Here is a 26,776-nt window from a genome sequence, read left to right as displayed (position 1 = left end):
AGAGAAGGACACAGACATATAAATATGCCAAATAAATATGAATTTTTCCCAATTTCTGTATAAATACAAAAAGTTCTATAGTGTTTGTTTGTTTGTTTGTTTTTATAGATGCAGCAAAACTAGTATGAACTTCTGTGTGGGGAAGTGAGAAGGCAGTTTTTTCAGTTTTTTTGCAATAAGAAAATGCATTGCAGGTCTTCTGACATACAGCTCACCACAATGGTAACACATCATTCATGCCAGCAGATATTTAAGGCATGTCATTAAGCAATTATAACAATTCTACATAAACTATCACAAAGTAGTGTACTGTCAACATTTATTTTCTCAGTCTACGAGCTATAAGATGTCTCCTAGTGTTAACTTAATTCTATGTTATGTTCAGCTATAACTATGACTGTCAATAGAGAAGAGGAACACTTTGGGGGTATCGCTTTAGTATTAATACTTACCCCTCCAACTCTTTCAAAGTGGTCCCCATCTTTTTCAAAGTCTATCAGGTGTCCATTGAATGACCAGGTAAACATGATATCTAGCGAGTGATCGTGAGATACCTGACAAGGCAGGACAATACTTTCTCCAACGGTGACGTCCATGCTGAAAGGTGACACCATAACCCTTGTTGGATCTACAAATGAAGGCAATAGAGAAAAAAAAAAATTAGTCCTGTCTTCCTGAGAAAGGGAGGCCCATGTGGAGCTGAAAATGATCCTACATGATCTATCACAATAGTAGCTCTTGAACTTTTTCAAAAAAATGAACTATCACATCTTTGAATTTATCCCGATACCTTTCTCTTTTTGTTGGATAGAAACATTATCAAGAAGTCTTCCAGAATCCTCTTCTAGCTGCAGTCCAGATGAACAAGGAGAAAAGAAAAAGATGGAAAAGAATGCAACATATTCCTCACTTGGAGTTCACGTGGATCCTTTACCACTATTTTAATTGCCCATTTTTCACTTCAGTCATGCAGTACGAACAAAATGGTGGCATAGAAAGATGAGCCATGACACATTATGCCAACTTCAGCTCCTCATCTGTGCCTATGAATTCCCTCTGCCTCTAAAGTTAACATTTGTCTTTCATTTCTGTTGATAAAAATGCTATATTTTTTTTCTACAGGGGCCACAGAGGAAATGAAAAGGAGAAAAAATATTGCTTAACAATGAGACCAAAAGTCTGAAAATCATATACAGATAGATATTTTTACTTATTCCAAAAGTCTATTCCACACAGCTGTCATGGTAAAATACTACGGGCATTATTCATTCTCTAGTATATGAAACCAAAATCTTAACTACTTCATCCAGGGACTACTGTCCAACTGCTTAACTCTCTGCTAAAATAGCAAGGCTATTGCAAAAAATAATTGTCCTGGGCAAAACTGTTTGTTGAAATTCAGGGGACATGAAGCTATTACTGGGTTTCGAGAAACCTCATCAAAAGTCTCCAGGAGGCAGTGAGAAAGGTTTGATCACTGGCTTGAACAGGCTTCAGATCAAGTCCTCAAGGACATGGTGGTATTACCTTGAGCAAATTGAATTAATGTCTATTTTGGTTTCTTTGGTTTCACTTTCTAACAAAACAAAGTAACTCTTATCATAATCACAGTAGCTGTTATGAGGCTTCAGTAATTAATACAAGTAAAACATTCCAGATTCTCAGGTGAAAAGCAGTACAAGTGCAATTTGCTAAAACAATATTTAATTATTACTTTGTTTTTATTTAACTGATGTGTCAGGATTTTACTGTCGTTTGGGATTGCTACTGCTGAAATGTGGAAGGATGTGAAGCATCCAGAGCCTGGGGTGCTGCAGAGACTCCCCCAAGTGCAGTGGCGTGGAATCACTCACTTACAAAATTCCTCACAGCTTCTGGAGTTTAGTTTCTGTCCTGCTCAAAGTCCATAGGAAATGTTTATGAAGGACGTGATTCTGAGATGCAATGAGTGCCTCCAACAAAGCTCTGAGTGCTCCTGTGTGTGTCCCACAACGCACCATATGTGCCGTGGTCCTCAACAAGCATAAGCAGTGAGGTTTTTCTGCAAATTGCCCTCACCTGCCATTCACTTTCTACAAGAGGCGAGAAGTCCATACCATAAACCTGATTCTTCCTGATGAAATACACAGAGTTTATAAAAATATAAAGAATGAAGCATGTATGTTTGCTAACGACCTATTTTCCAAAGCAGCTTAGCACAGCTCTTGTGGAAGTTGTAGGAGCTGCAAAGTGCCCAGTGCCTTTGAAAATCAGGCCCCCAGGTTTCAATCCAATCACGTCAAGAAGCATTGCAATCTTACAGCTGGACATACCGGGTTATAGGAGCGGCCGATACGGCAAGATGACAAACGACATGCAGGCAGGGCTCTGACCCAAGTCACGCTCAGCATCAGCAGGAGCCCCCTGTAATGCACTTTACAAATCACCCCAAGGAGAATGCTTACCAATCTCTTCTCAAGGACTAGAAAAGCTGAAAAACAAAACCACCTCTTCCCCCCCCCCCCCGAATAACCTGAGCAGAGCAGCTAATGGAAAATGTTATTCAGAAGCCAATTGAGGGCAGCCAAGTGTAGGCACACCTTGGTGATATGCAGCCAAGTGGTAATCAAAATTATTAGATTTGCATTTTCAAAATCTGTAACATCAGGCACCTTTTAAATTATGGTGAGTGCTTTAATGATACCAAAATTGTGTTGGTTAGCATCCAAGTCAAAAATAAATAAATAAATAAATAAATTTATATATATATTTTTTTTCTACTAACTACTCATTTATTTATTGTCCACCTGCCAGGCACAAGAGGCAATCTACAGAGACAAATACCTTGTGTGAACTGAGCTCACCACTCTGTTACTAACCCAAGTGCAGATTATTTTCTTTAGATGTCTTTACTCAGTATGGGCACTGTTACCAAGGACAGCTAATTTAAAGAAAAATTGTGATTTTGTTAATACTCACCTTTAGAGCACTCTGGTGCATTTTGAGATATTTTAAAAAATGTCTGAAACAGTCAGTTACAAATAAAGGGTAAGAATTTCTATCAGTAATGTCACCCTGTGCAGTTGTTGTCTGCAGGTTTGTGGGCGCTGCAGAGGGAGGTGGCACCGGGAACTGCCCAGCAAATGCCCCAGGGAGCACAACTGCTCCCGGTCAGTGCTGTGAAGGTACCTCTGGCATTGCTGATGAGTTTGTGTAGGAGAGACAAGGGAATGCTGAATGCTAAAGGGAGTGCTCTCAGGGAATGGAAAGCCCTCGTCGTCAGGAGGTAGAATAATCTGGTGTTTGGTCTCTCTTGGTGTTGCTGAGCAGAGGCCGGGTGCAGCTGCGGTGCCCCCCTGCCATGCGCCTGGCTGTAGGTGTCACTGAAGGCTTGGGAAGCAGCGAGGCTCCCTCTTCGCCTTCCTTTCACTTCAGCATTTTCACCACTGCAGTTTTTGTGCTTGCCATGTGAAGGAAACACGTGCTGTTTGTTTTACACATAGTTTTCCTCTCATGCCGAGCAGGCTGGGGGCTCAGCCTGCTGCTTGTGTGAGCTGGCGGGGCAGACCCTCAGCGGAGCAGAGCCACGCCGGGGCAGCTCGGCTGGCCCCCAGACCCCTTCAGGGGCAGAGAAGTCATCTTGGCTTTTCTTACCTGCTGTTGTCTGAGTGACATCCCTTAGTGTTACTGCTGTGGTGCATGCTTGGAGAATTTGCCATATTTCTGACTGATTTAATGCATTTGGCTTATATGAGCAGAGATCTTCACAAAGCTTTCCTAATAGCTTTCAGTCTGGAAGAAGAAACGGACCTGAGCAGCATTTCCTACCCTCAGCTACTGCTCTTCTGTCCCTCACACCCTGTTAAAGGCAGCCGTGCTCAGCTGCCTGCGCGGTGCGTCCCACCTGGGCACGCCGTGCCGCATTCCCCAGCCATGGAGCTGCAGGCTGCTGGCATCGCAGTATGGGCTGAGGGCAGCAATTATCCGAGCTGAAGAGAAGCCTTCCCACCCCGGCTTGCTATTGATTGGGTGTCCATTAGGGGGGATTACTTGTTTAGGATAAACAGCTTTGCAGGGCTGCGCTTGCTTGCTGTAGCTCACGCAGGGCTGTGCTGCGTCGCATTGATCAGGAGGACGTGACACAGCGGGCCACCAGCTACAGAGACATGGCACAGATGACATAAAGCAAAGCAGAGGCTGACACTTGGGGATAATGCTTGTTGGTTTTTATTTTTAAAGTCAGTCCAGGGCATGCAAATGTACCTTGAGTGATACAAGAGGACCAGGGCACAGTGAGAAGCGGCACCGTGTGCGTGGTGCCAGCCAGCAAGGTTCCAGCCGAGCAAAGGGTTTGCACCTACGGGAAGGCTGCTCTGTTTGCACTGCTCAGCTCCTTGGCACCCCCCTTCCAAATACACTCATTTCCAATTTGGCTCAGCTGTGGCGGCTGTGTGCTCAGCTCTGCGGGGAACGGATTCGGCGATATTAATAGGCGCAGTGCCTTTCATTTGTGGATATCAAAGTGCTTAGCAAACAACGAGGTCTGCTTTGCCAGCCCGGGGTGGAGGAGGCACACACTGTGCTTTACCACAGCAAAAGATTGAACAGGAGACACAGCTCCTGTCGTTGGACTCAAGTCAGTGGACTTGAGCATCTCCAAGACTAATCCAAAGAAGAAATAATGACAGTATTTCCAATGCTGGTTTCTGAAACTTGTGTACCTACTGCTTAAGTGCTTATTTAGACATCTGTCCTGGCACAGAGGAGGAGGTCAAAAGAGATGAAGGAGAAGGGAACACTCAGGCTTTGGATATATTTTTTCATAGTAAAAGAAAATGGAAGGAACCATAATTCATCCCCAGACTTAGCAGTGCCTATAGAGGCAAAGTGTGTAGCAAATATTTGTGCCTTTGAATGGAAAACTGTGGAAATGGACACAAGTCAGAAAGGCAAAAACTGCAGCAGTGGCTTATAGAGAGAAGAAACAAAGTCTGGCTCTTTAAACAGAAAAAAGCAGTGTGCGCTTTTGCAAAGGAATAAGTTCATTTCCTTCAGGTAGATAAGAAATACTCGTGTCCCACATACTGTGCTCAGAGGGCATGGCTGTTGCAGGAGGGACATGAGGCTGCCACACGCAGCATGGCCATCGCAGCACACGAGGCTCCAACTCCCTGCATCATGCTCTGGGATAGCAGCATGCCAGGGCATCTGTTAGCTGCTTAATGAAAGCCGGTGTGGCTGACAAGGTAATTTCAGGTTCAGGCATGAATGCTCAAGTGCAAGAGTTTATGTGCAATTACCAGATGCTTCAAACAAGCAGCTAAGACAAAGAGAGGCAATGCCAAGCACACAGGGCTGCATCCAACGCTAAGGAAAAGGGACAGTGCTGCTTTCCTGGGGCTGAATTTCCACCTACATTGCTGATATTCTTTATGTAGACCTAGGCAGATAAGCACTACTTGCAAGTGTGATTAACCATCTAATTACCTGCTTGTCTGAGGCAGCAATTAGCATTACCGTGTTAAAGATTCACCTCCATTTTATACTTAATCCGCGTAATTTTACCTACAAGATTAAATTTTTTTTTTTTTTAATATAAATTATAATGCTATTTTTTTCTCCTTATGGAAAACCAGAGGAGTTACTGTTTTCTTTTTTGTGTTGTTGTTTTTATAAGAGGGAGTTAATAAATGCATTACAGATCAATGTCCTCTATTTGCAATGACATTTTACATTATTATATTGATTTCAAGGCAAATCATGTCTGGAGATAATAAAAATCAATTTTGGAGGTAGAATCATCTGTTTTCTATGAGCAACTGAAGAATCAAAGGCCAATATATAAGTGCTCAAATGTGCTCCAATGTTTCTTTCTCTCCTGTTTGTGACTGAAACATTTATCCAAGACCATGAAGCCCAAAGCAGCTGACGTCTAGCTCAGCTTCAGGAGCTCTCAGTGCTCTGGGCACCATCAGACACTGTGAAAAATACTAAAAACAGGAAAATATAACCCTAAGCTAAAGAGATTTATAACTGGTGAATAACTAAACACATAGTATGAATTAGCACAACAAACTACAGCTATCTTCATAGATTGTTTAAGCACCCTATGGGGCACGGCCAAAATTAATCTGAGAAAGACATGGGGAAAGCCAAAGATAAATGGCAAAACATAGACTGCTTTACACTATTGCAGACTTGAGCTGTGATGGCCACATACGTGCTTTCAGCTCGTCCTCATGCCAACGTAACTCTTCAGTTCCATGCTGTCAGCTGTTACACGTGTGCTCCTGCAGGACACGTTTGTAAGTGGTTTATAACTGGTTTATAAGGCACATGCCTTAACGGGCACTGTTGCAGCACTTCCTCGTGTTTGTAGTATGGTAGTTCAGCCTCATAAACTGTAATCTTATTAAAAGGGAAAGGGACACCATCAGCTTAGAAAAGGGACTTTAGGCTTAGGACTAAAGTCATTTTTTGATTTTAGAAATATTTGTGGTTAGCGGTCTAGATCTTTCCATGTAATCAGGCAGCACTGATCTTTGGCACCACTGGCAGTGACACGTGGCCACATATTTTACAGGGATTAAGGGGTGGAACGTTTGACCTTTCCTGGAAGAGTGGAGACTCTTATTCAGCAATACACTCAGTTTAGCTGGGCATTTAAGACGTGCTAAAATTGCTTTCCTGAAAGAGAATCCTTATCTTGCTACTTACTTGGCTTAAATCTTGCCATATCAGAACTACGGCAGGGTGGGGGGCATGCAGTTATTTTCAGATGTGTGCTTCAGCATGTTGCTTGAGCCCGTTTCTCTAAGGAATGCCTCTTTGTTTTGGAGTGGGCCAGTTTTTTTTTTTTTTTTTTTTAAGTGAGTATTTTATATTCTGCTCCTTGTGACTGCCCTCCTCAGTAACCTGCCCATCCAATTGCTTCAGCCTCACCTGTGAGAATGGCAGCCTCCTTCTCAGCTTCATTCAGAGCTGAACTGCAGTTGCGGTACAAGTTATTAACATATTTCTTAAACTGACATTGAAAAATAGCTTCCCACAGATTGAAAACTGTCTAAGTCTCCCTCCCAGGAATTAATGCCTCCCACCTCCCAGACAGGGACCCGGCAGTCAATCAGCGGATTGCATTTCTGCATACTCAAATACACATCCTTTGTGTGGCTGAATAATAAATGAAGGTTAATTTAAATCTGAAAACACATTAAGAATGGAATTGTATCAAAGGATACTGGGGAGGGATGTGCCGTTATAACAAATTCAAAGACAAAATATATGAAAATATATCCACTCCACTGAGAGTACAACGAGTGTTACTTAAATAACAAGAGGGCACAATACTTCATTTCAACCTCCATTTTACCCAGTGCAAAGCAATCTTATAAAATCAAGCTCTCCCCATACAATTGTGACAAAGAAAATCATACGTAATGGGGTCTGCAAATGACAGTCAAATCTGTCACTCATAGAAATTCATACTTGTTCTTTATAGCAGCATGCAACAGTGCCTGATTACGCGACAAAACCCAAACATACCTTCTCTCTCTTTGCATTTCAGACTCAAATAAAAGCCACTCCACTTCAGAGGTGCCTTAGATGAAATTGGTATATTTGACAAACGATTGAACCATTTGTGACACACTTTATAGATAACCCAGTGAATCCGAGGTGTCACCTTTTGTGGGCTATTGATTGAAACTAGCTGATATCCATCTTTTCAAGTATGGAATAATCTACTGCCATTACAAAAATGATGGCCATCTTACAGAGAAGGTTAATCAGATACAGGAGAAATCATATCTAATCTTTGATAAATTGCAAGTCACTCAAGGATCAATCACCATTCCCTTTGTACTACAAGCCACAGGTAATTGTGCAAATGCAGCACTGTGCAGTCTGTTGTGCAGCCCATGTATGTGGGCTGGGGCCAGAAGATTTTTCTCCATTTGAACAGCTTAACCTGCTGGGATTGTTGATTTATGGGGCTTTTAAATACATTTTGAATGGTAATGACCACAAATAGAAAATTTCAGAAAGAAACGGAGCAGCAATAATATGATAGGCAGGCATTCAAACTGAGACATTATAAAGTGACTGGCACGGTCTTTGCACTTTTATGGTAGGATATGGTTTTAGATTTTTCCTAACTGAGTTCTATGTCTGTTATCTACACCCTCCTCCTCAGGACCAAGATGTTAGGAATAAGCTGACATGCAAGAATAAATCCCAAGTCAAGAGTCATTAGGAGCTGATGTCTCTTGAGCTGTCAAACCTACAGAATGGCATGAAAATCAGTAGCTGGAATTTCCAGCTTCCCAGTGAATGATTCACAGCTTAACCACCCTTAATGCCACCCAGATCAAGTCTTGCATTTGTCATGAATGTCTTGGAATAAGCAAGTCTTGGTGTACAGGTGATTTATCAAGTGGTCCCAGACACACTGAGCTTTTCAAGCAGCTGATGTGAACACAGCACGTCACCAGTCCTACCAGTAAGGAGGGCTGGGCGGGAGCACCTACTGATATCTCTGAAAACAGGAAAATATTTACTGTTACATTAAGATCCTGGGAAAATTTTAGGGTATTCTAATTTATTTCCCATGCATTATAACTTTGTTAAAACAAACATTTACACTAACTGCTACATCAATATATTTACCCAGAATTAGTAAAACTCCCATACATGCTGTAATACAGGTACCTATACAAATACCATTTCATACAGCAATGCAATTTGTAGGAAGTCACCACCTCTTAGTTCTCAAACATACTATAATTAGTTCTCAGTGATACTCTGCTATTGTTGCAATCAGAATGAACATCCTAGAGAGCCATACACACACACAGAGGCTGTCACAGTCTCAATTCTAGCATATATCTACACACACCTTAAAGTAAATCTTTTTTGATTCTTTATTATGTGTGTGTGCATGTGGAACTGTATATGTTCAAGGATGTCACTAAGTTAAGTCCAGCACTATATTCTTTGTGTTGGGATTTTGGCTATCCTATGCTGCAGTAAAAAACTCCCCAACTTCCCTAAAGCTGTAACATAAAATCAGCTGAAGGGAAGCACCTCCTTTTTATTTCATTTGTTTTTCTATTTGGTTTAGGGATTTTTGGCCTTGATTTTCCCCTGAGAACCTCAACATGCTGCAGACTACAAAAGCATGGAATATAAGATTCATTGTGGTAACGAGCTAAAGATTCTCGCTGGGATGAAAAAAAAATTAGAACATAACAATTTTTTGCATGCCTTGCAGACTTCATTACCTGCCCCCTGATGGACCTGTCGTACTGAAAGTGGCTGGGGATACTTTATGAAAGCCAACAGAAAGATGACATAACTTAGGTATCAACACCAAAAGTCACATGTGAAACGATGAGCGCTGTACTGCACATCAGCAGAAGATACTGAATATTTCCATTGCTAATTCAGTATGGTCAGTGTCTCCTGAGCGGTAACACTGCAGGGATGTGGAAAATCTTGCATCCACAAAATAACAAGACAGTTTTGTCCTTGCTAAATCATTTTTACTGATTTCCTATGACTGTGTCTGTCTGTCTTCATTATGGAGGCAGAGAACTGTGACCTACTGAATATATGCTCATTTTTAAGTGAAAAAAGCACCAGGGAGGATTCCTGGACAGAAAACAGGCTACGATTCACTAATTTTAGTAAGCACCAAATATATTAGTTCATTAAATGGTTAGAATCTCCACTGGGACACAAAACTCAACATAAAAACCCCAGGAACAATGTAAAGAGTTTCCCACTTGAACTCCTGGCTATCTGTCATTAGGAAGGATGTCCAGCTCAGTTTTCATTGCTGAGTGTCTGTCTCCTGGTGTTATCTCAATGGCTTAGATGCTGGTTGGGTTGTTGTTATCAATCCCATGAATGCTCTCAATCCAAGTATTTCTCTAAAACATCATCTGCTCCTACTATTTTATAATTAGAATATAATTAGTAGAAGTTCTTGCAAGGAGCTCCCATAGAGAAATGCCTCTACCACACTAAAGCAAAATCTGTAATTCCCAAGCTTTATGCAATCTACACTAAAAAGAAATCTAGGCATTTCTCTAGTGCCTCAGGAAATGACATCCTGACAACAAGACATAATTAAGAAGTTTTTGTCCACTGGGCAGGACTAGACACAGCCTAATCTGCAGGCAGGTAGGGCAATCAATTATTCAATTTTATTTTATTTTTTACTTACTTTCAATTTCAAAAATATCTTCTCAGGTCAGCTTAAAGGTAAACCTCAAATGAAAAGTCAAACTTATTAATAAACTGAGCACTTAGAAAAAATAATGCTGTCCCAGTAACATATTTTTTTTTTTTCTATTTTAAAACATTTTTAAAGTTTGTTTAAATAAAATATTTTTTTTTTTTTTCAGATGGAAAATGTCTGTCTCTAGTTACCCATAACACTGAATTCTTATTCAGGTTTTACATATAAATAGCAGAAAAGTTTAAGCCTATTCAGGCCGTGTGGATATTACACATTGTCAAAAAGTACTTGCAAGTTTAGAACTAATTAGGAAAGCACAATAGCAGTTACCCAAACTCATCTACAAACCTCTGGAATTTAGAAGTATCCAAAGAACTGAGTCAGCCAACAGGGAGAAGAAAAGCAGGAAAAAGAGAGCTATTTTAACTCTATTTAGTAGCTATTTGCAGAGGGAGCATATCCAAAACTGCCGGCTTGTAAATCGCTCCTGCTAGGGGCAAGCACAGCATGTGAACCATCCTATTAAATACTAGTTTGAGTTTTTAGAGTTTGAATCACAACCAAATGTGAACAATTAAGCTTAACAGAATTACACTGAATAGAGAATTAGATAAGCAAAAGAGGGGGAAAAGCACAGAGCGAAGAGCAAGCCTGCTCTGTGGCCAGCAAGATAACAGATCTTGGAGCGAAAGGGAATAAAAGCTCTCCTCCTTACTTTCCTTGTCTGACCTTGAGCTAGTCATTAAAAGTCTCTGCTGCCTTATTTACCCAGCCTATCAAATAGATATAAGACCTTCATTATAAAGTGTTTTGTCTTCTGACACCGCTGTGCACAGTAGATATTTTTATTTAAGACAAACTTTTACTTGAAACCCTGTTGAGACCTCTGCTACCACAGGCGAGAATGAAGCCCAAACACCTACTTCCAAAAAAATCAAGTTACTGTAAGAACAAAACGAATCTTTAAAAAATATTTTCTGGGCCACAGAGGTCTAATTTGTTTCCTGGTGAAGGTGAGACTGTCTGTCAATGTGCTTTGCTCTTTTGCAAGGCAGTGGCTTGTGTCTCCATGTCCCAATTAGTGATGAACTGAGAAGAGAAGCCTTTCTGAGGGACGTGCTACTGTTTTGCTCTCTTGGTGAAGCTCTAGTACTGATGTTACAGGAAGGGGCAGGATCAAGGCAGGATCAAATGTGGAATGAGAATAATAACCTGCAAGACTGTTCTGTCATTATAACTTGCTCAAAATTCCCAGCTCCTATACTACAAATATACATCACAGAGCATCATTAAAAAGTGTCCCTGACATTTTTTCCTGTTGCGTGGCATTTTACTTCAAATTAGTCAAATTTTTCTTACGCGCATCACCTCAAAACAACAATCAAGATCTAACTTGTAAAGAATCACACAGGGAGGAGGAGGAACAAAGAGCACGTCAGCCCTACCATCCTTCCTTCCAGCCTGATTTCAGTGATGGATGAGTTTGGCCCCACGCTTCTCAGCACACAACTTTGCTAGGACTTTAGTCATGGTCTACAGTATTTCTCCCTGACACTACCACTTGTGGCTCTCTGCTGCAGGGAATGTCATTCATCTTCAATTACAGCAAATGGTTTAGTTATCAGGGCTAATGGATTCAGGCTTGAATTGTTACGGAGACTTCCTACTGAGACATAAAAAGAACTGAATTTTTCACTGGTGAAATACTGCTGACTTTCTAAATAAATTCAAATAAAGATTAATATTTAGATGTATTCACAATGAAGCCAGAAGAAAGCAGCACTAAAACCTACAGCTTTGATCATTAGCTCTTCATGATACAATTAAAAACTTCAAACATAATGAAAATAAAATTCATATTTCAAGTGTGCATGTGTGTGTGAGAGAGAATCAATCCAAGTTCATGACAGAACTTCCTTGTATTTTGGGATCAACCTGCCATTGAGTCATGAAGATTTCTATTTATGTCATGTTCCTAAATAACTGTTTTGAATGCTGTGCTACAGCGCTCCCAGAACTTAACCTATTCTGGTGGCCTCTGATATTAAATTCTCTCTGCTGTCATGATTTTGGGATTAAGACAAGGAACTCTAGGCTTTATATTAACTTTGATGGGATTGCTCATAATCTTACTTAAATTGCATTAGAAGAGGTGAAAATCAGGTTGCAGAAGTCTCTAATATTGCAAACACCACTTCATCACTGTTGGGCAGTGTTTTAGTTACTCCGTGACGTGTTAAGAACCATCACACGCAGTCTTTATCCACGTGCCACTTGGATATTATTATCTGATAAGCAACTTTGAGTAACCTGTCACTAGATTCCTCTTTCCAATCCACCTAGGGCCAGAGAGAAAAAGTCAAAACTGTTCAAAACCTCAGAAGTTTGGTTCTGCTAAGCTGCTTCCAGAAACGCTTCTGAGAAAATGCACAAAAGGACTGATATTTCCCCAAGTACTGTCCCAGATTCTTTTCTTCAATGCTCACACATTTTCCTCCTACTACACAAAATGTGCTCTCTAAACACTTCCTCTGTATCTTTGATGTAAAAACCATAGCCTTCAGGCCAGTCTGTTCTTAGTCACTATTTTCTAGGATATAAAGTTCTTAGGAGTAACAGAGTCACTGCCACTTTCACTCTTTATTCTCCTGCAGAGATCCTTCATCTCTCACCTGAAATGGAGACTGGCAGTAATTTGCTCAATGCATGTAATATTTACATCATTAGCTCCCCCATCCCTAACTGCGCAGCCAGACTGAATTACTCAGGTATGGAGAGAAGCAGCTGTAGGGACACCTACTCCCATCTTCCACAAGGCTACAATGATCTCACTTTTCTCTGTTGTATTGTTTTCTCTTACAGCATGGCCCTGAGTTAGTCAAGATATGTGGGATTCCTGTGAAGCTCACGTTTGGAAGTTTATTCCACTGTATGCCTTGGAAAAGGATAAACTGTGTCCTCCTTCGGGATGAAGATCAAACTCATGCTGTTAGTAGACTTACAATGCAGTCTTCTTGAATGAGCACAAAGAAGATAGATACATGGGATTTATATCTCATGGCAGTAGAATTGTCACATTTAGTTTTCTACAGACCAAAACAGTTGCAAGAAACTAAGAGTTCCATGAGGCAGATCTTCTACTGCCAGCAATTCCCAGTGACTCCATTAAGAAATGCAGTCTCAGGACGTGAGAATATAGCCCCTTATGTCCAACCCCAGCTGGACTCCTTTATTCCTCCACAGCCAGTTTGTGTGCAGAGCCAACAGCCCGAACTGTAACCAGCAGAGCCCGCCGACACGGGAGAGGTCCATCAGTTCAGCTACCTCCAACTGATTTAATCTACTGAGCACACTTCTGGCCTGCTCAGCATGGTGGCACTGCCTCGTTAACCAGACCGCACGATTCTGGCTCGTCCCACAGACCTCAGCTTTTCCTACTTCTCCTAGTAGCTCTTTGAAATCTAAATTAATTCTCTGCAGCTACTAGCTAGGGAAATGGGTGGAAAACGTTAAGTTAAATGTATTCCTTTTCTTATGAATTTGTAAGTGTCCCCAGTCAGATAATAATTTCCAGTTAACAAGCTCTGGCTAGTCTTCTTTAGCTATGAAATGAACTACTGGACAAAGTATTACTTACGTTTTATATACAATGACATACATAAGGACACATACATAAGTGAATACACTACATCTATTTGATTAATATATATATATATCAGAAGTCCTTGATCTGTGGTTTCATTTTAACTATGCTGGATTTTCATTTGTATTCAAAAACTGAAAAATATTTTAACCTTTCTGAAATGGATCATGTTAAAATAAATTGAAGCAAGTTGATGAAAAGTGTTAATTAACCTGCTTTCGTCTCATTAAGAGTCTGTGTTTAACCTATAGGTCATCTCCTTTTTCAAGAGATGTACGGATTTGATCTTCAATGATGAGCTAAACAACCCAATCCCATATCGATGACTGAGTCAACTCCTGAACTTCCTGCTTTTTTTTGGGAGAGAAGAAGACAAGAAAATATCTAAAAAGAAACTGCTGAGCTTTGTAAGGAATTATTCTAAGTCATTTTATGCAGGAGAGGTTGTAACGATGCTGACCCTGCAATATCATGGGGGGCTTAAGACAAAAATAGACAATAAAAATGGGATTTATTTTTTTTAACCTTACAGGTTATACAGATATAATGTCTGAACTTTTCCAAAAGAAATTATTTTTCCCATGTTTATGTGCTGAATTGGAAACATTTGTAAGAATCAGCCAATTGCTCATTTTGACTTCCTTTTTTTGTCTGTGCAGTTACCACTTTCAGGATCCCCAATGTGACTAAAGATTGTCTGGAGGTTGCAGGGACACGGACCAGAAAGGAGAAGGCAGGGAGAAGCAGAAGAAGCATCTGCTGCGTTTACCCAGAGCAAATATTTCATGCTGACTGGCTCTCTGTACAGCAGAATTTGATAGGCAAAGATCCTGGAGAAGCTGCTCCATGAGAGTCAATATATTTGTTATTTCTGCTTTTAAAAATATAACTCTAATAATGCTATAGATAGGTCCAAAATTGGCAGGAGAGATAGGCTGAAGATCTATGCTTTTTAATATCAAGCTCTTCACCGAGATGACTTTTATCACATTAATGGCTAAATCACACTAACTGTAAAACAGCCAAAATGAGGCAATTAGTAAGGCTTGTGACAGCCACAGAAAATGAAACGCACTAGGTTTTCAATGCAAGCCAGATGGATATCTTCAATATATTTCTTATTGTCTGCTTGTGGTAATACGTTCAATTAAACTGAGTCAGTACTACAGAAGACCATTTGAATTGCCTGAAAAAAATTAATTGTCTGCTGCAAATTTAATGAAGCTTAACAGTTATATTGTGTTTACAAGTTTTATTTGTTATGATCAGTAAGTGTTTACAAGAAAAAAAACTAACTTCATTCAGCTAGCCCTAAGAGCGAACCATCGGCATTTTACAGTTTATTTCATTTACATGTTTCTTTGCCACTTAACTGTTTTTGTCCTTAGGAGCTGACCTAATTTTTTCTCCCCCAGCTAAAAAGCAGACCTCGTGGTGCTGCTGATTCATGAGTGTCTGTGAGTTAAGCCTCACATGACAGTCTGCCCACAACACCGTGCTACGACACATCTCCAAAGAGGCCGATGGAAATTACCCCTCTGATAACCCCACGCCCCACCCCTGGATGCTTACTATGATCCTAATCAATGATTAAGCAAGGCCACTGGCCTTCCCCGGCACAACACAGCTAATAGCTCCTGGCTGTCGTGTCTGACGAGTTCACATTGAGGAAACCCAAAGCACAAGGCCAGTACCTGGTAGGTACTGGCTTTGGGGAGGGCTTGGCAGCAGATGGGAACCTGCTTCTCATATTTCCCCCTCTGTAATCTTGCAACAATTACAACCTTTTTCTTCAATTATCTGTCAGAAAAATGGAAATGCTGACATGATACACAGTTACTTCATCTTCCCTGGGGTGCTTTGGGGCTGACCTGATTTTTCTGAGGACCTCAACTTCTCGTGTGAGCAGAGCTGGGAAAAAAACTACCTATTTATCAGGCTCAGGTATAACCCACAGAGAGTAGATGCACCTGCCAGCTTTTCAACACAAACAACATGAGCTCCATACAGCTGCAGAAGGAAATTTTGGATAGGCACCATATAATAACCTTTCCTGTGGTTTGCAATTGAATATTCATATCTAGACTACATATAAAAACGGTGTCCAGTAACTACTAAAAAACAACAACAACAACAAAAAAAAAACAACAAAAAATTAAAACTTTTGACTTTTTCAGAGTTCTAAATTTTTGTGTAGAAACCCTTGCTTTTGATATCAGTCAAATACACATGGTGTATGCTACCAAGCATAATTGCAAAAATCCCATAATATATGGACAGCCCTAAAGTGCTACTCTGAGATTACTTTAAACTCTGCAACTCTTTTTTTTTTTTAAGTTATATTTTTTTTGCTTTCAACACTAGGTGTCATGTACCTATTTTTTTTTTTTTTTAATTAATTAATTTATTTTTTTTCCTAAGGACGGAGGCATAACCAACAGGAATTTAAATTAGATTGAGTAGAACAGTGAGGAAAGAGGAATGAAGACCTTGCATGACCTTAAACATGGCTGGGTCAAGACAGACCTCAGGAAGTGTGACAGAAAGGCTATTCGTATTTCAAAATGACTGACCACTAAACCCACGACATACAGATGGTACAGAAGATGCCTGCAATAGCCTCCTGGGACAACTTTCTATATAAGCAAAGCAGCAGCAATTTGTCTGACCAGGGGAACTTCTGGGAGGTACAGAGGATTTCTGGTAACGTGGACCGTGCTTAAATGGGTGAGCATATTTAAGTATCATTTATTGCATTTTCCCTGTGGTTAATGTGAAAAATCAGCCAAACACACAAATAAATCCCATCTTAACGGAAAGCTTATTCTCCCTCTTATGAAAAAAAATAACACCTTTCGCCCCCACATGCACTTGATATCCCAGTTACTCAGTAGTCAAGTTATAGCTCAAAACAAAGCTGATAAATTCATGGTGCTAAGTTATTTCTATTCACTAATTAAAAATGAAAGGGACAGTCATGAAAATACACATGCAAAGTTTTGTGCTGAAAGATTAGCATTTTGTGCTACTGCACAGTAAAACCATTGCACAGTTCCTGTACATTCAGTTCAGGGGTGTACCCTAAAAAGGACGGACACTTTGTTAATGCACCCAACACTTCTGCAGCAGTAGGTAGATATATCTCAAAAAAGCTACATGTATGTTTGACTAATGAAATCAGTAGTGGCACTATCAGAGAACTAGATCAGTTGTAGGCAAGACCAGCATTTGCTGATCTCAGTAGCCCAAATAGCCATATAATGAGATTTAGGGCTGTTATACGGAATCTGTGTCTGTGATGAGGGAAATAAATGATTTTTAAGTATAAAACAAGGTAGGAACAGACATGTACATCATCCTAAGGGTGGAAGAGATCCTGTTAGAAACGCACAACTGTGCTAGAGCATTAAAACTCATAATACTCTGGATATTCACCCTGGATTGACTTTATCTATGAATATACAACAACAAAAAAGTGAAGCGTGGTAATGTGTAAACAGTTCCAAAAGAATAAAACAATTCTCTTAAGACCCATGAGGGATATCACTGAGAGTATGATCTTCCATATGAGCTTTATCTCTGTATTTTCTGAGTTTTGTTAGACTCCAATAGCATAAAAATTGAATTAATTTATGGGTCTGCACCCACACTGATGAGCACGGTACTGCCTCTGAACTATGAGCTCAGCTATTTTTAAAGTGCCAGAATAACACAGGGAAAATATCAGGTTTAAAGACAATACCACTGAAGTCTCTGACAGGTCTTTTGAGGTGTCCCTGCTCATGGAAGGGGGGTTGGAATTAGATGATCGTTAAGGTCCCTTCTGGCTCAAACCTTTCTATGATTTAATGATAATGGACCAGAATTTACAGTACTTAATCAATCTTCAGTTTTAAATGCAATACACCAATTTGATGTTCACACAAAGGAATAGGCTTGGAAAGGAAAATATGCAATTTTATAGAAAATAATTTGGATCCCTGTGCTGGACAAAGTCAAGACAATCAGTCTGTTCAAGCGTGAGGAAAAAAATAACCTACTGACATTATCTTTGTATTATTTTTCTGCTAAAATGATACAGATACAGGCTAACAAAAATTCTCTTGCTTTTACTGCTTTGAGCCTTCCCATGACAGTCAAAACGAGACAAGCTAATGGCAGTAGAAAAATGTTAAAAGTGCTTCATAATGAAACAGGCAAATAATGTCATCGGAACTTGCCCTTGTCAGAGATTTAACAGTATTACCAAGCAGTATTACCAGCATTGTTGCACTTTACTACCAGAACAGAAATTACAGACTCCACCAAGCGTTTGCAAACTGCTTCACTCTGTTATAAGATACTGATAAGGGGACTGGAAAGGATGGGATCTTCCTGCTCTACACTCAAACACAACCAGATAATGAATGGTATGAGAAGCCCTTTCTGGCAGGCTGGAGCTCTTTGAAGCCATAGAGCACCTCTGCTGTCCTGCAGCAGGGATGGCGACTGCTGCCACTGGCCCTTCGTGGCTGGCTCCCAGGAACCTCCATTTGGGTCTCACTCATTGCTCTTGAAGGGAACCTGAAGTCTTTGCAACAGAACAGTTCTCCAAGTATACCACTTGGCGCCAACTACGCCACTTAACCAACACACGGAGTCATGCTCAAGAGGAGGGAGCTGGTGCCTTCCTTGGCAGGTCCCTGGGGAACAAATCACGCGGTGGCTGGGACATCCCGGCCAGGAGCAGCTCCTTCCCTCGGCTTCTCCTCGTACTTAGCATATTCAAGCTTCTATTGCAGCACCTTGAAATTAGATTCCTATTTCAGAGCTGCTGCTATATTAGCCAATTTATATAACTGCATTAAATACAAATAAACTTGTATTGTACAGTATACGCCTGTTTATACTCTTTGTCATGTAATTCCCTGGTGCTGAGAAAGTCTATAGCCTTGCTATGTGTAGGAAAAATTGAACATTTAGCCTCGAGTATGGTAAAAATGGAAAAAGAAAGATGGAAAATTAATATTTATGTATTACATGTAAATACATGCCATGTTTTACATAGCTCTGAAGACAGTCTGTGGGATTCTCCTCCATCCTTACAAATTCAATCCTGCTTTTTAATTTAAAGGTCAAACCATACATGCAAGTCTGCAAGATTTTAGGTCTCAGAGGCCAGAATGGTTCTCACTGAGAACAAACCAACACAAGAAACCCAAAACACAACCTCACTGGTTCGGGAAGCCACTGAGGCTCAACAGCTCTGACAACAGCATGTTAATACACAGCCCTATGGGCACCCATCAGAATTTCATATTTTGTAAGCTGTCTAGTCATGCATAATATGAATATTTATTCATCCCTCTCTGGTTGTTTGCCAGAGATTTATTTTAAGCTCCTTGGTTCTGGTGTAGCAGATATTCTCCTCCTCCTTCCATCCTTGCCTACACTGTCTTTGACACTGTCGACATCTCTCCCTGAGAGAGAAAGAAAATTAAAAAAAAAGAGAGAGAGGGAGACAGAACCTGCAATGTTAATGGAAGAACAGAGGAAGGTTAGAAAAAATGTCTTTTGACCTTCACAGTTTTTTCCTCAATGACATAAGATGAGTTAGGAGAGAATATAAGCACGTCTTAAGGTCAAAAAACTCATCAGCTGATAAATTAGTCTTTTTTACACCACAAAACTGAGTTAAAGTAAGGTATTCTGTCATATTTCTGTCAAAACTTGCCTGTGTTTTACTTAGGGCAGAGAAACTCAAGCATTTCAGTATAAAATAGAGTATTTTACACAGTTCATTTGGAGTTCAGAATAGTTTCTGCTCTTTTATACTTTTTATGGGATAGACTTTGAAATTGCATTTCTCAGCCTGCTGTTAATATCCACATCCCGGGCTTAAGAGTTTATTCTCTGCTTCATGCACACGTGTCACTCCCATTAATGCTAATGGAACCGAGTGAAAACGGAGCACTGAGGGAGAAAAAAGCACTTGCTAATCCTTTATAACCTCTCCGCACAGCAAAGTGATTTGTAAACCATGTGAGCCCAAAGATCGGGTAGAATAGCTGCGAACTTTGTGCCCGGAGTTACTGCCTGTTCCTTGGGTGCTACTAATAAGGGAGGGCATGCCGTGAACTACAGAAGCATGACTCTCTGATAGCAGCGGGGAAACACAGTTCTGTTTTTAATGACTGGCTTTTTAGGGTGCCACAAGCAGCCAGTGAATTGCAGAGGTGCTGCAGACCCAAACCCAAGTGCTTGGGCATCCTGCAGCACTGAGATATGGGATAGCATCAGCTGTGGGTGAAACGTGGACCCTCCTGCCACAAAGATGCTCCACCTCCATGGGGTTCCCAGGTAAGAGGCCCAGGCTGTGTTCACCCTTTTTTTGTGCTGCCCCCTTTATTCCAGGGCAGACAGTCATCGACCAACCCTTGCAATAGCAGACGTGGGCTTTGTTGCGCCTGCTTTCCCTGAGCATTTCTTCTTTAGCTATTTGCTGCAGGCTCCTCCTCAAGACAACACAAAGTAAAGGCAGAGTCAGCTCATGTGGAGATCAAGATCTTCACTCATCTCTATTTTTGTTTGCAGGGACAGATGCGGGCATGGGCAATGCCATACAAGCTACTCAAAAACCCTGTAACTATAATACCTAACAGCATAGCTAAATCAGAGGCACACATTTTGCCCTGAGAAGGAAGCTGCTGCTGTACCAGTGTCACCTGCAGTTCATAAATACAACAGGGGCTCACCAGCTTTATCAGCACTTGCCTGACATCACTTGCTGAAATGTGCTCTGACTGTAAAAAACAGGGATTAAAACTTGCATTGAAACATTTTAAAGTATTCCCTATACACCACACAAATAATTGATGAGAAGACCCTCTAACCAAATACTATCCATCAGTGCCAATACATGGGAGAATTGAAACTGACAGCATTAGAGCTTCGTGATTGATTTATTGCTTTGTAATCAATCATCCTGATTTGTTATCCAATATAGTTTTTTCCTCAAACAAGAAGTAGAAGGAGACCTATTATAAGCGTAATAATCTATATACTCATTACCTATAACAATTCCTCAGACGTAGGACTACTTATAAGCAGGGCAAAAATTAATTTAAGACATTTGTCAGTGTCGCTCCGTTTAACAAATTATTACTTTAAACATCTTTGTCAAACATTATAGCTTCTGCTTTTGAAAAAAAAAAAAAAAGATGGAAAAACTCAGAATGCTCATGAATAAACACCTGGATTTCCTGTCCCTGACACACGAGGCTATTTTGCAGCCGGGAGAGCCGGAGTGTGGAAGAACCTGCAACTCCCACGAGGCTGCTTTGGCTCAGCAGTGCAGGGGAAGGAACAGTGCACGTGTGACTGCCCCAGGAGCTGGCAGAAGCCACGGTGGGGTACTGTGCACCCGTGATAAGAGCCACATTACCTTTCACAACCAGACTGCCCGTGCTGCTCGCCGTGCCGAAGTGGTTGGTCGCCACACAGGTGTAGCTTCCTGCGTCGGCTTTGGTGACGTTGACAATCCGTAGGCTTCCGTCATCCAAAACTGAGATTCTGGAGAGACAATCAGGAGCAGAAGTTATGTATTTTTTATGTTAACATAAAATTCTTCTGAGTCTGCATTAATTATTAACAATTTGAACAACAGACAGTCCGCTGCCCATTACCGAGTGAGTTTAGCTGACGGAAATCTCTTAGGACGCAATTCATAAATACTGAATACATCATTTACATGAGTTTTCCATGTCTTTACTTGAGGGCAACTCTAATTTACACACCGGCAGCTTGTGTAGGTTTTATGTGAGGCTGTACTTTGGTACCGGGCCCTCACCATGACAACTCCTGCAACATGTGCTACGCAGGCTACATCTGAAGGGCTCGACACTTGCTGCTTAGCCATACAGATGCCTCTGCCAAGCTGGGCAGTGCTGCAGGTGTTTCCTTGCTGCTGTCTTCCAGGAAATCCAGAGGATTTGCAGTGAGGGTCCCACGCTGCCAAGTTTCCCCTCCCTGCTCCCCACCTCTCTGCCTGAAGTGCTTGGCTGCTTGCAGGTTAAAAAAAAAGATCCTATTTCATTCTGGTTCCCTCCTCACACAGATCCTCCCCATCATAGAAGTGCTTCTGTGGGCACTGCTAACTTTCTCTTGGAGGCAGACTTTCACTGACCTAGTGTCTGTGGTGGGTACTACAGGCCTGAGATGATGTAGGAGACACACAGGACAGCAAAGGAGCTTCAGTTGCAGTGGAAAATTCAGGTATTGCTCACTGCAGTGTCCTTAAATATTCCCAGGAAAATTCCAGTATCAGAAGCATCTTTGACCAACATCATCACTGCACCTGGTTAGCACAGTGTTAAAAGACTGTGGTTTTAAATACTTTGCCCCGACATCCTCTCTTTATTACTCCAAGTACTTCAATGCATCCCCTATTACATTTTTGTCATTTTCTTTTTAATTAGTACATTCTTACTTCAGCGTCTAGCAACCACAGAAAATACAATTATTTGAAGACACACAAAAATAATCTGTAGAAACTCCAGGGAAACCTTCCCTCCAGCCGAATAGCATCTCTTTTAGCAAAACACTTGGTTGTCTGCTCAGTTCCATGTCTCCTACCACAATCTGCTTTCTGCCCTTCAGCCACTTTCAGACCTGCATTGAAAATCTGGTATTAATTCCTGCCTTCTCCTACTCAATTATTTCCTAATTTAACTAATTTGAAAGAAAATGAAGAAGCCTTCTTGCATCCTTAATGCCAATCAAGCTCTGTAAAACCGGATTGAGAAATTGGGCTGAAAGAAATGTAGCAAACAATGCCTGCACTCGTCGCAGAAATGCTCGGGGCCCTGCCAGGTGAGCACTGCTGGGCAGGGAACAGCAGCAGGCTGCGTGACTTGGCAGCAGCCTTTTTGTATAGCCATGGTGTGACACTGGGGCAGGTTTGTGTCAGACAGAGCAGGAAGGAGGACAGAGCTGGCTGACAGAAGCAGGACAGCTGGGTTAAACACAAGCCCAAGGACAGCCGTCCCCACCAGCCAAGGGACTCCCCAGGCTCTGCACGCTGCAGCCACTGGGACAAGCACGGTCTCCAGAGGGACTCAGGAGATGTCGCTTCCCCTAGGAGAGCTGGTGCTGGTTCCTTCTGTCACATCATACCCTCTTGGTGGGCACATATGGGTCACCCACTCCACACAAAAATGTGACAGCCTGAGTGTCTTTACAGTGTCGGTATGGTGTGAAGAGGAGGAGGATGGTGCATGATGCTCCGACAGCAGCCACCAAACCTCCCTCCTGGCCTCTCCCTGACCTGCTCTTGCAGCAGCACAACAAGTAGACCATCTGTCAGAAACCAGGGGCAGAGGTTATATTTCACACATCAATAACAGTGATATTAATAGAAGTTTCTCAACTGGCTTATAGGCCTCCAAATTGTTGCAGTCAGTAGCATTCACTATTGTAATTTATTTTTGCAGGAGTCCAGTGACATATATTTGCTTCGGTAGCAGTTGCTCCAGTTCAATAATTGGAAGAGAGTAGTGTATAGCTACTTGTCTCTTATCTTTACCACTGTGTTGGCACAAATCAATGCATGTATTACATTAAATGTGCACTGGAGCACAGGACTTGCCATACTGGCCTCTAGTGCATGAGCCTGGGCAGCAGCACCACCAGCAGCTCCCGAGGAATTACTTACTGCTGTTATCAATTTCAGGTCTTTGGTAACAACAATGCCTTTCTGAAGGATGAAGGTGCCCTTGGCAGGCATTAAAATTCAAATCAATATAGAGGACAGAAACAAGCTCAGCAAGATGCTCCAGCTCAAGAAGGACCACCCTACACCAGCCTTGCTCTGCCAGGCTGTGTGCACTAACTCCCTCAGCATTTCTGCCATCAAGAAATCTGAAAAAAAGTGGTGTTTTAGAATGTATTTCCATGGAGTTGAGATTTTATTTTTATTTATTTTGATCCATGTGGTTCAAAACTGTTCACAAGACAATTTCTTCCATGGGTCATTTCAATTGCATCTGTGGACAAAACTAGCATCAATTTCAAATTTTAATGTATTTTCTGTCTGTGTCTTTCCCATGCCATTGGTTTCCTATCATTAAGTCATCTTTACTCCCAATGTAAAATTAGTTTGCAGTTAATGTGGACTGGATAACTCTAGGAACAACCTCTGGATGAGGTCAGCAAATCCACCACTGGCTCTGGCACAGTTACTGTTGTCTGTTTCTTCCCATCTCTGAGCAGAAAGCCCCAGCTGGCTGGTTTCAGTTTGAGCACACAGGCACCTTCTGACTCTGGTAACACACTGCAAAATGTTTGGGTGGGACTTGCACCAAGTTCTCCACACTCATTCCCCAGTGGGTGTCCATGCACGCCTCATTCGGGTGTGGTAACCAATTCCCTGTACACTCCTGTAAATTACCAGCATTACAAATAACAAATAATTGTGCAAGCTGTTTATTTTACTTTAATAAATCAGACTACTAAAATCTTAGTGTGAGTCATTGATTAGGAGGCCTTATGGTTATGTGGCTCTTTTTGCTGAAGGTGCTTTTCTACACTGAGTGTTTTGTGCCTTAATTTGAATCCAATGTGCTAGAAGTTAACAAGTAATTATTTTAACACTTTGAAATTTGTTACAGTTAGTTGAGAAAGTAAGAATGACTTTCACTGATTTTGCTACTTCACAAATTCTCTTTGCAGAAGTATTTGCATTAGGGGGGAGGAGAGGCTCATTGCAGGCCATTGAAGGTTCTCAAACTGCTAATTGGCTTGAAAGCAAACATCCCCTGATCAGCCACTTTCAGCAGTTTGGTTGAACAAGTCCTTACAAGACCCAAAGTTCAAATTAAATGAAGTACTGCTCCCTACACTTTCTCTTCTGAAAAATACCTACAATATGTTCTCTAGTAAGAAGCTAGGAAGACTTAAAAATAAAGCACATTTCCCATAAAGGCAGATTACTTCAGAATAAAGCAGTGGTTGCTGAGCACACACCACTTTAAACCGCCTCAAACCCAAAAACTGAGCTATTGACCTGCTATTGAGTTCCCTGACACTGCTAACCACAGCACTGGGAGGAGGAACTAAAAATGTAAATCTGTTCTTGCACCAGTTAAAGCAACTGATAAACCGGCAGTTAGTCACTGCTGGTATCACAGAACAGACAAAGAGAAAAACATCCACTTAGAAGTATCAAGATGGTATAGGATATTTTAGCATCCTTACATAACAAAAGGTCATCTATTTTGAACATATTATATCATTTGTAGGAAAGAATCTGTTGACTTGTGTTGTCAACTGGAGATTTCAGATCCACAGAGAGCAAAGACTCAGCTGAAATTAGGAGATGAAAGGACTGGTTGTTTCCTAAACTGAAGCTTTGGGCTCTACCCCAGGAGGAACCGACCTTGTCAGATATTTGATTAGAAATCTTCTGGGGACAAAGGACCTTTAAAAATGCTGAAAACATCTCTCCCTAGCCTTCCTTGCCCAATTTTTGCCACTTCTGCAGCAGCTATAAAAACTTGCAAGCTGAACACTTTATATTACCCTAAAGAAGTCTTTTGCAAAATTGATAGGCACAGAGCTTTCACACTAGCCTCTTGCTGATGCTGTACACACAGTGACTGCCCGTGCCCTGTGCCAGCTCTGCAGGAATGGAAGTGCCTTAAGGCATTTGTCTGACTGGTTGGTGTGAACCCTGAAAACTACATGAAGGAGAAAGATGTGTCCTTTTGGATGAGACACTTCTAACTTGCACAGAGCAGTGCTATTCACAGATACCCAAGCCAGTGAGAAAGGATCTGCTCTGGTATCACGGCCACATCTGCACAGTCCTCTCTGATTAAGGCAGCAACTCCAATTTGCCCAGGATCTTCAGCAGCTGCTAGCGATGGATGGAAGAGGCCAGGCAGTCCCGGAGCAGTGTTAGGACAAATACCAGCACACAATCACTTGATCTACTACCCCCTGTTTTTCAAATCATGATACCTCTGCCGTATCAGTTAAGTCACCCGTCAGCAGGTTATGCTGCCCCCAGCCCGAACTGAGCACAACAGATCTGATTCATGGAGCTCACCTCGGCATCTCTCACTGCTGGGCAGAATTCCCAAGAGCAGATAAATATTTCTCAGCAAGTAACACATGCATTTAGAGATAGAATACATCCCGTTGAGATCAGTAAGAGTTTTATCACTGACTTAGTGAAAACAAGATTGAGCCCTTATTTGCAATATGAGTGATGGGTGAAAGCTGCAAAACGCCCAGAACCCATCATAAAAGTGTTTATCAGTAATTACCTCCAGCCCAGCCCAGAGGAAATCTGACCTCTGGGTGTCTGACTGCAGCACTTGCATCTACCAAGGCATACCTACGGTCTGCTGCTTGGGTCGACCCCATGCTGTGATACAGTATTTGCCCAGAGATTGCAGACTCACAATATTTACTGCAACATCTTGCTCCATTGTTTAATTAAAATGATTCAGTCCAGGAACCAAATATACCAGCTCTGCAAAGCCGGGGATTGATAAATCTCATCTGTATGTCGTGGGCTCCAGGTGAAAGCCTTTACAGGATAAGTGGCATGCTCATGTGCTGACCTTCTCACAGGGAATTACTTGCTCACTCACATCGTCCCCGCATCGCCGATACAAGATTTGCACCAGACAGATGATGCTGCAGGTATCCCTCAACACACTCTTGTCAGCATGCCCTCTATTTTTCTGTTCAGCAGATGGAAACGTGTGGAATAAGAATGGACGACAGAGGCAGTGCATATGGCAGGCTGCGTGTGACAGCAGCGGTTTTCTTCCCCAGGGACACGGGGCGCAGGCAGGCAGCCGAACTGCTGGACTGCAGATTACAGCTGGAGTCTTTCTTTGGAGCAAAGTACTCATAATTATACTGAC

General features: G+C 41.5%; 1 protein-coding gene across 5 annotated transcripts in view; it reads right to left on the bottom strand.

The window, feature by feature from the left end:
* Positions 1-26,776, bottom strand: part of CNTN4 (contactin 4) — a 296,910-nt gene that overhangs the window by 14,180 nt on the left and 255,954 nt on the right. For all 5 annotated transcript variants that reach the window (XM_032193834.1, XM_032193833.1, XM_032193831.1 and 2 more), the window contains 2 exons: positions 21,286-21,413; positions 453-628 (listed from right to left, as the gene is read on the bottom strand). In XM_032193834.1, the coding sequence (XP_032049725.1) occupies positions 453-628; positions 21,286-21,413 (304 nt within the window). The remainder of the gene's footprint in view (positions 1-452; positions 629-21,285; positions 21,414-26,776) is intronic.

The sequence above is a fragment of the Aythya fuligula genome, chromosome 10, assembly GCF_009819795.1.
Source record: "Aythya fuligula isolate bAytFul2 chromosome 10, bAytFul2.pri, whole genome shotgun sequence".
Taxonomy (NCBI): Eukaryota; Metazoa; Chordata; class Aves; order Anseriformes; family Anatidae; genus Aythya; species Aythya fuligula.
The sequence above is the reverse complement of the archived record's forward strand: the minus strand, read 5'-3'. Positions and strand labels throughout refer to the sequence as shown.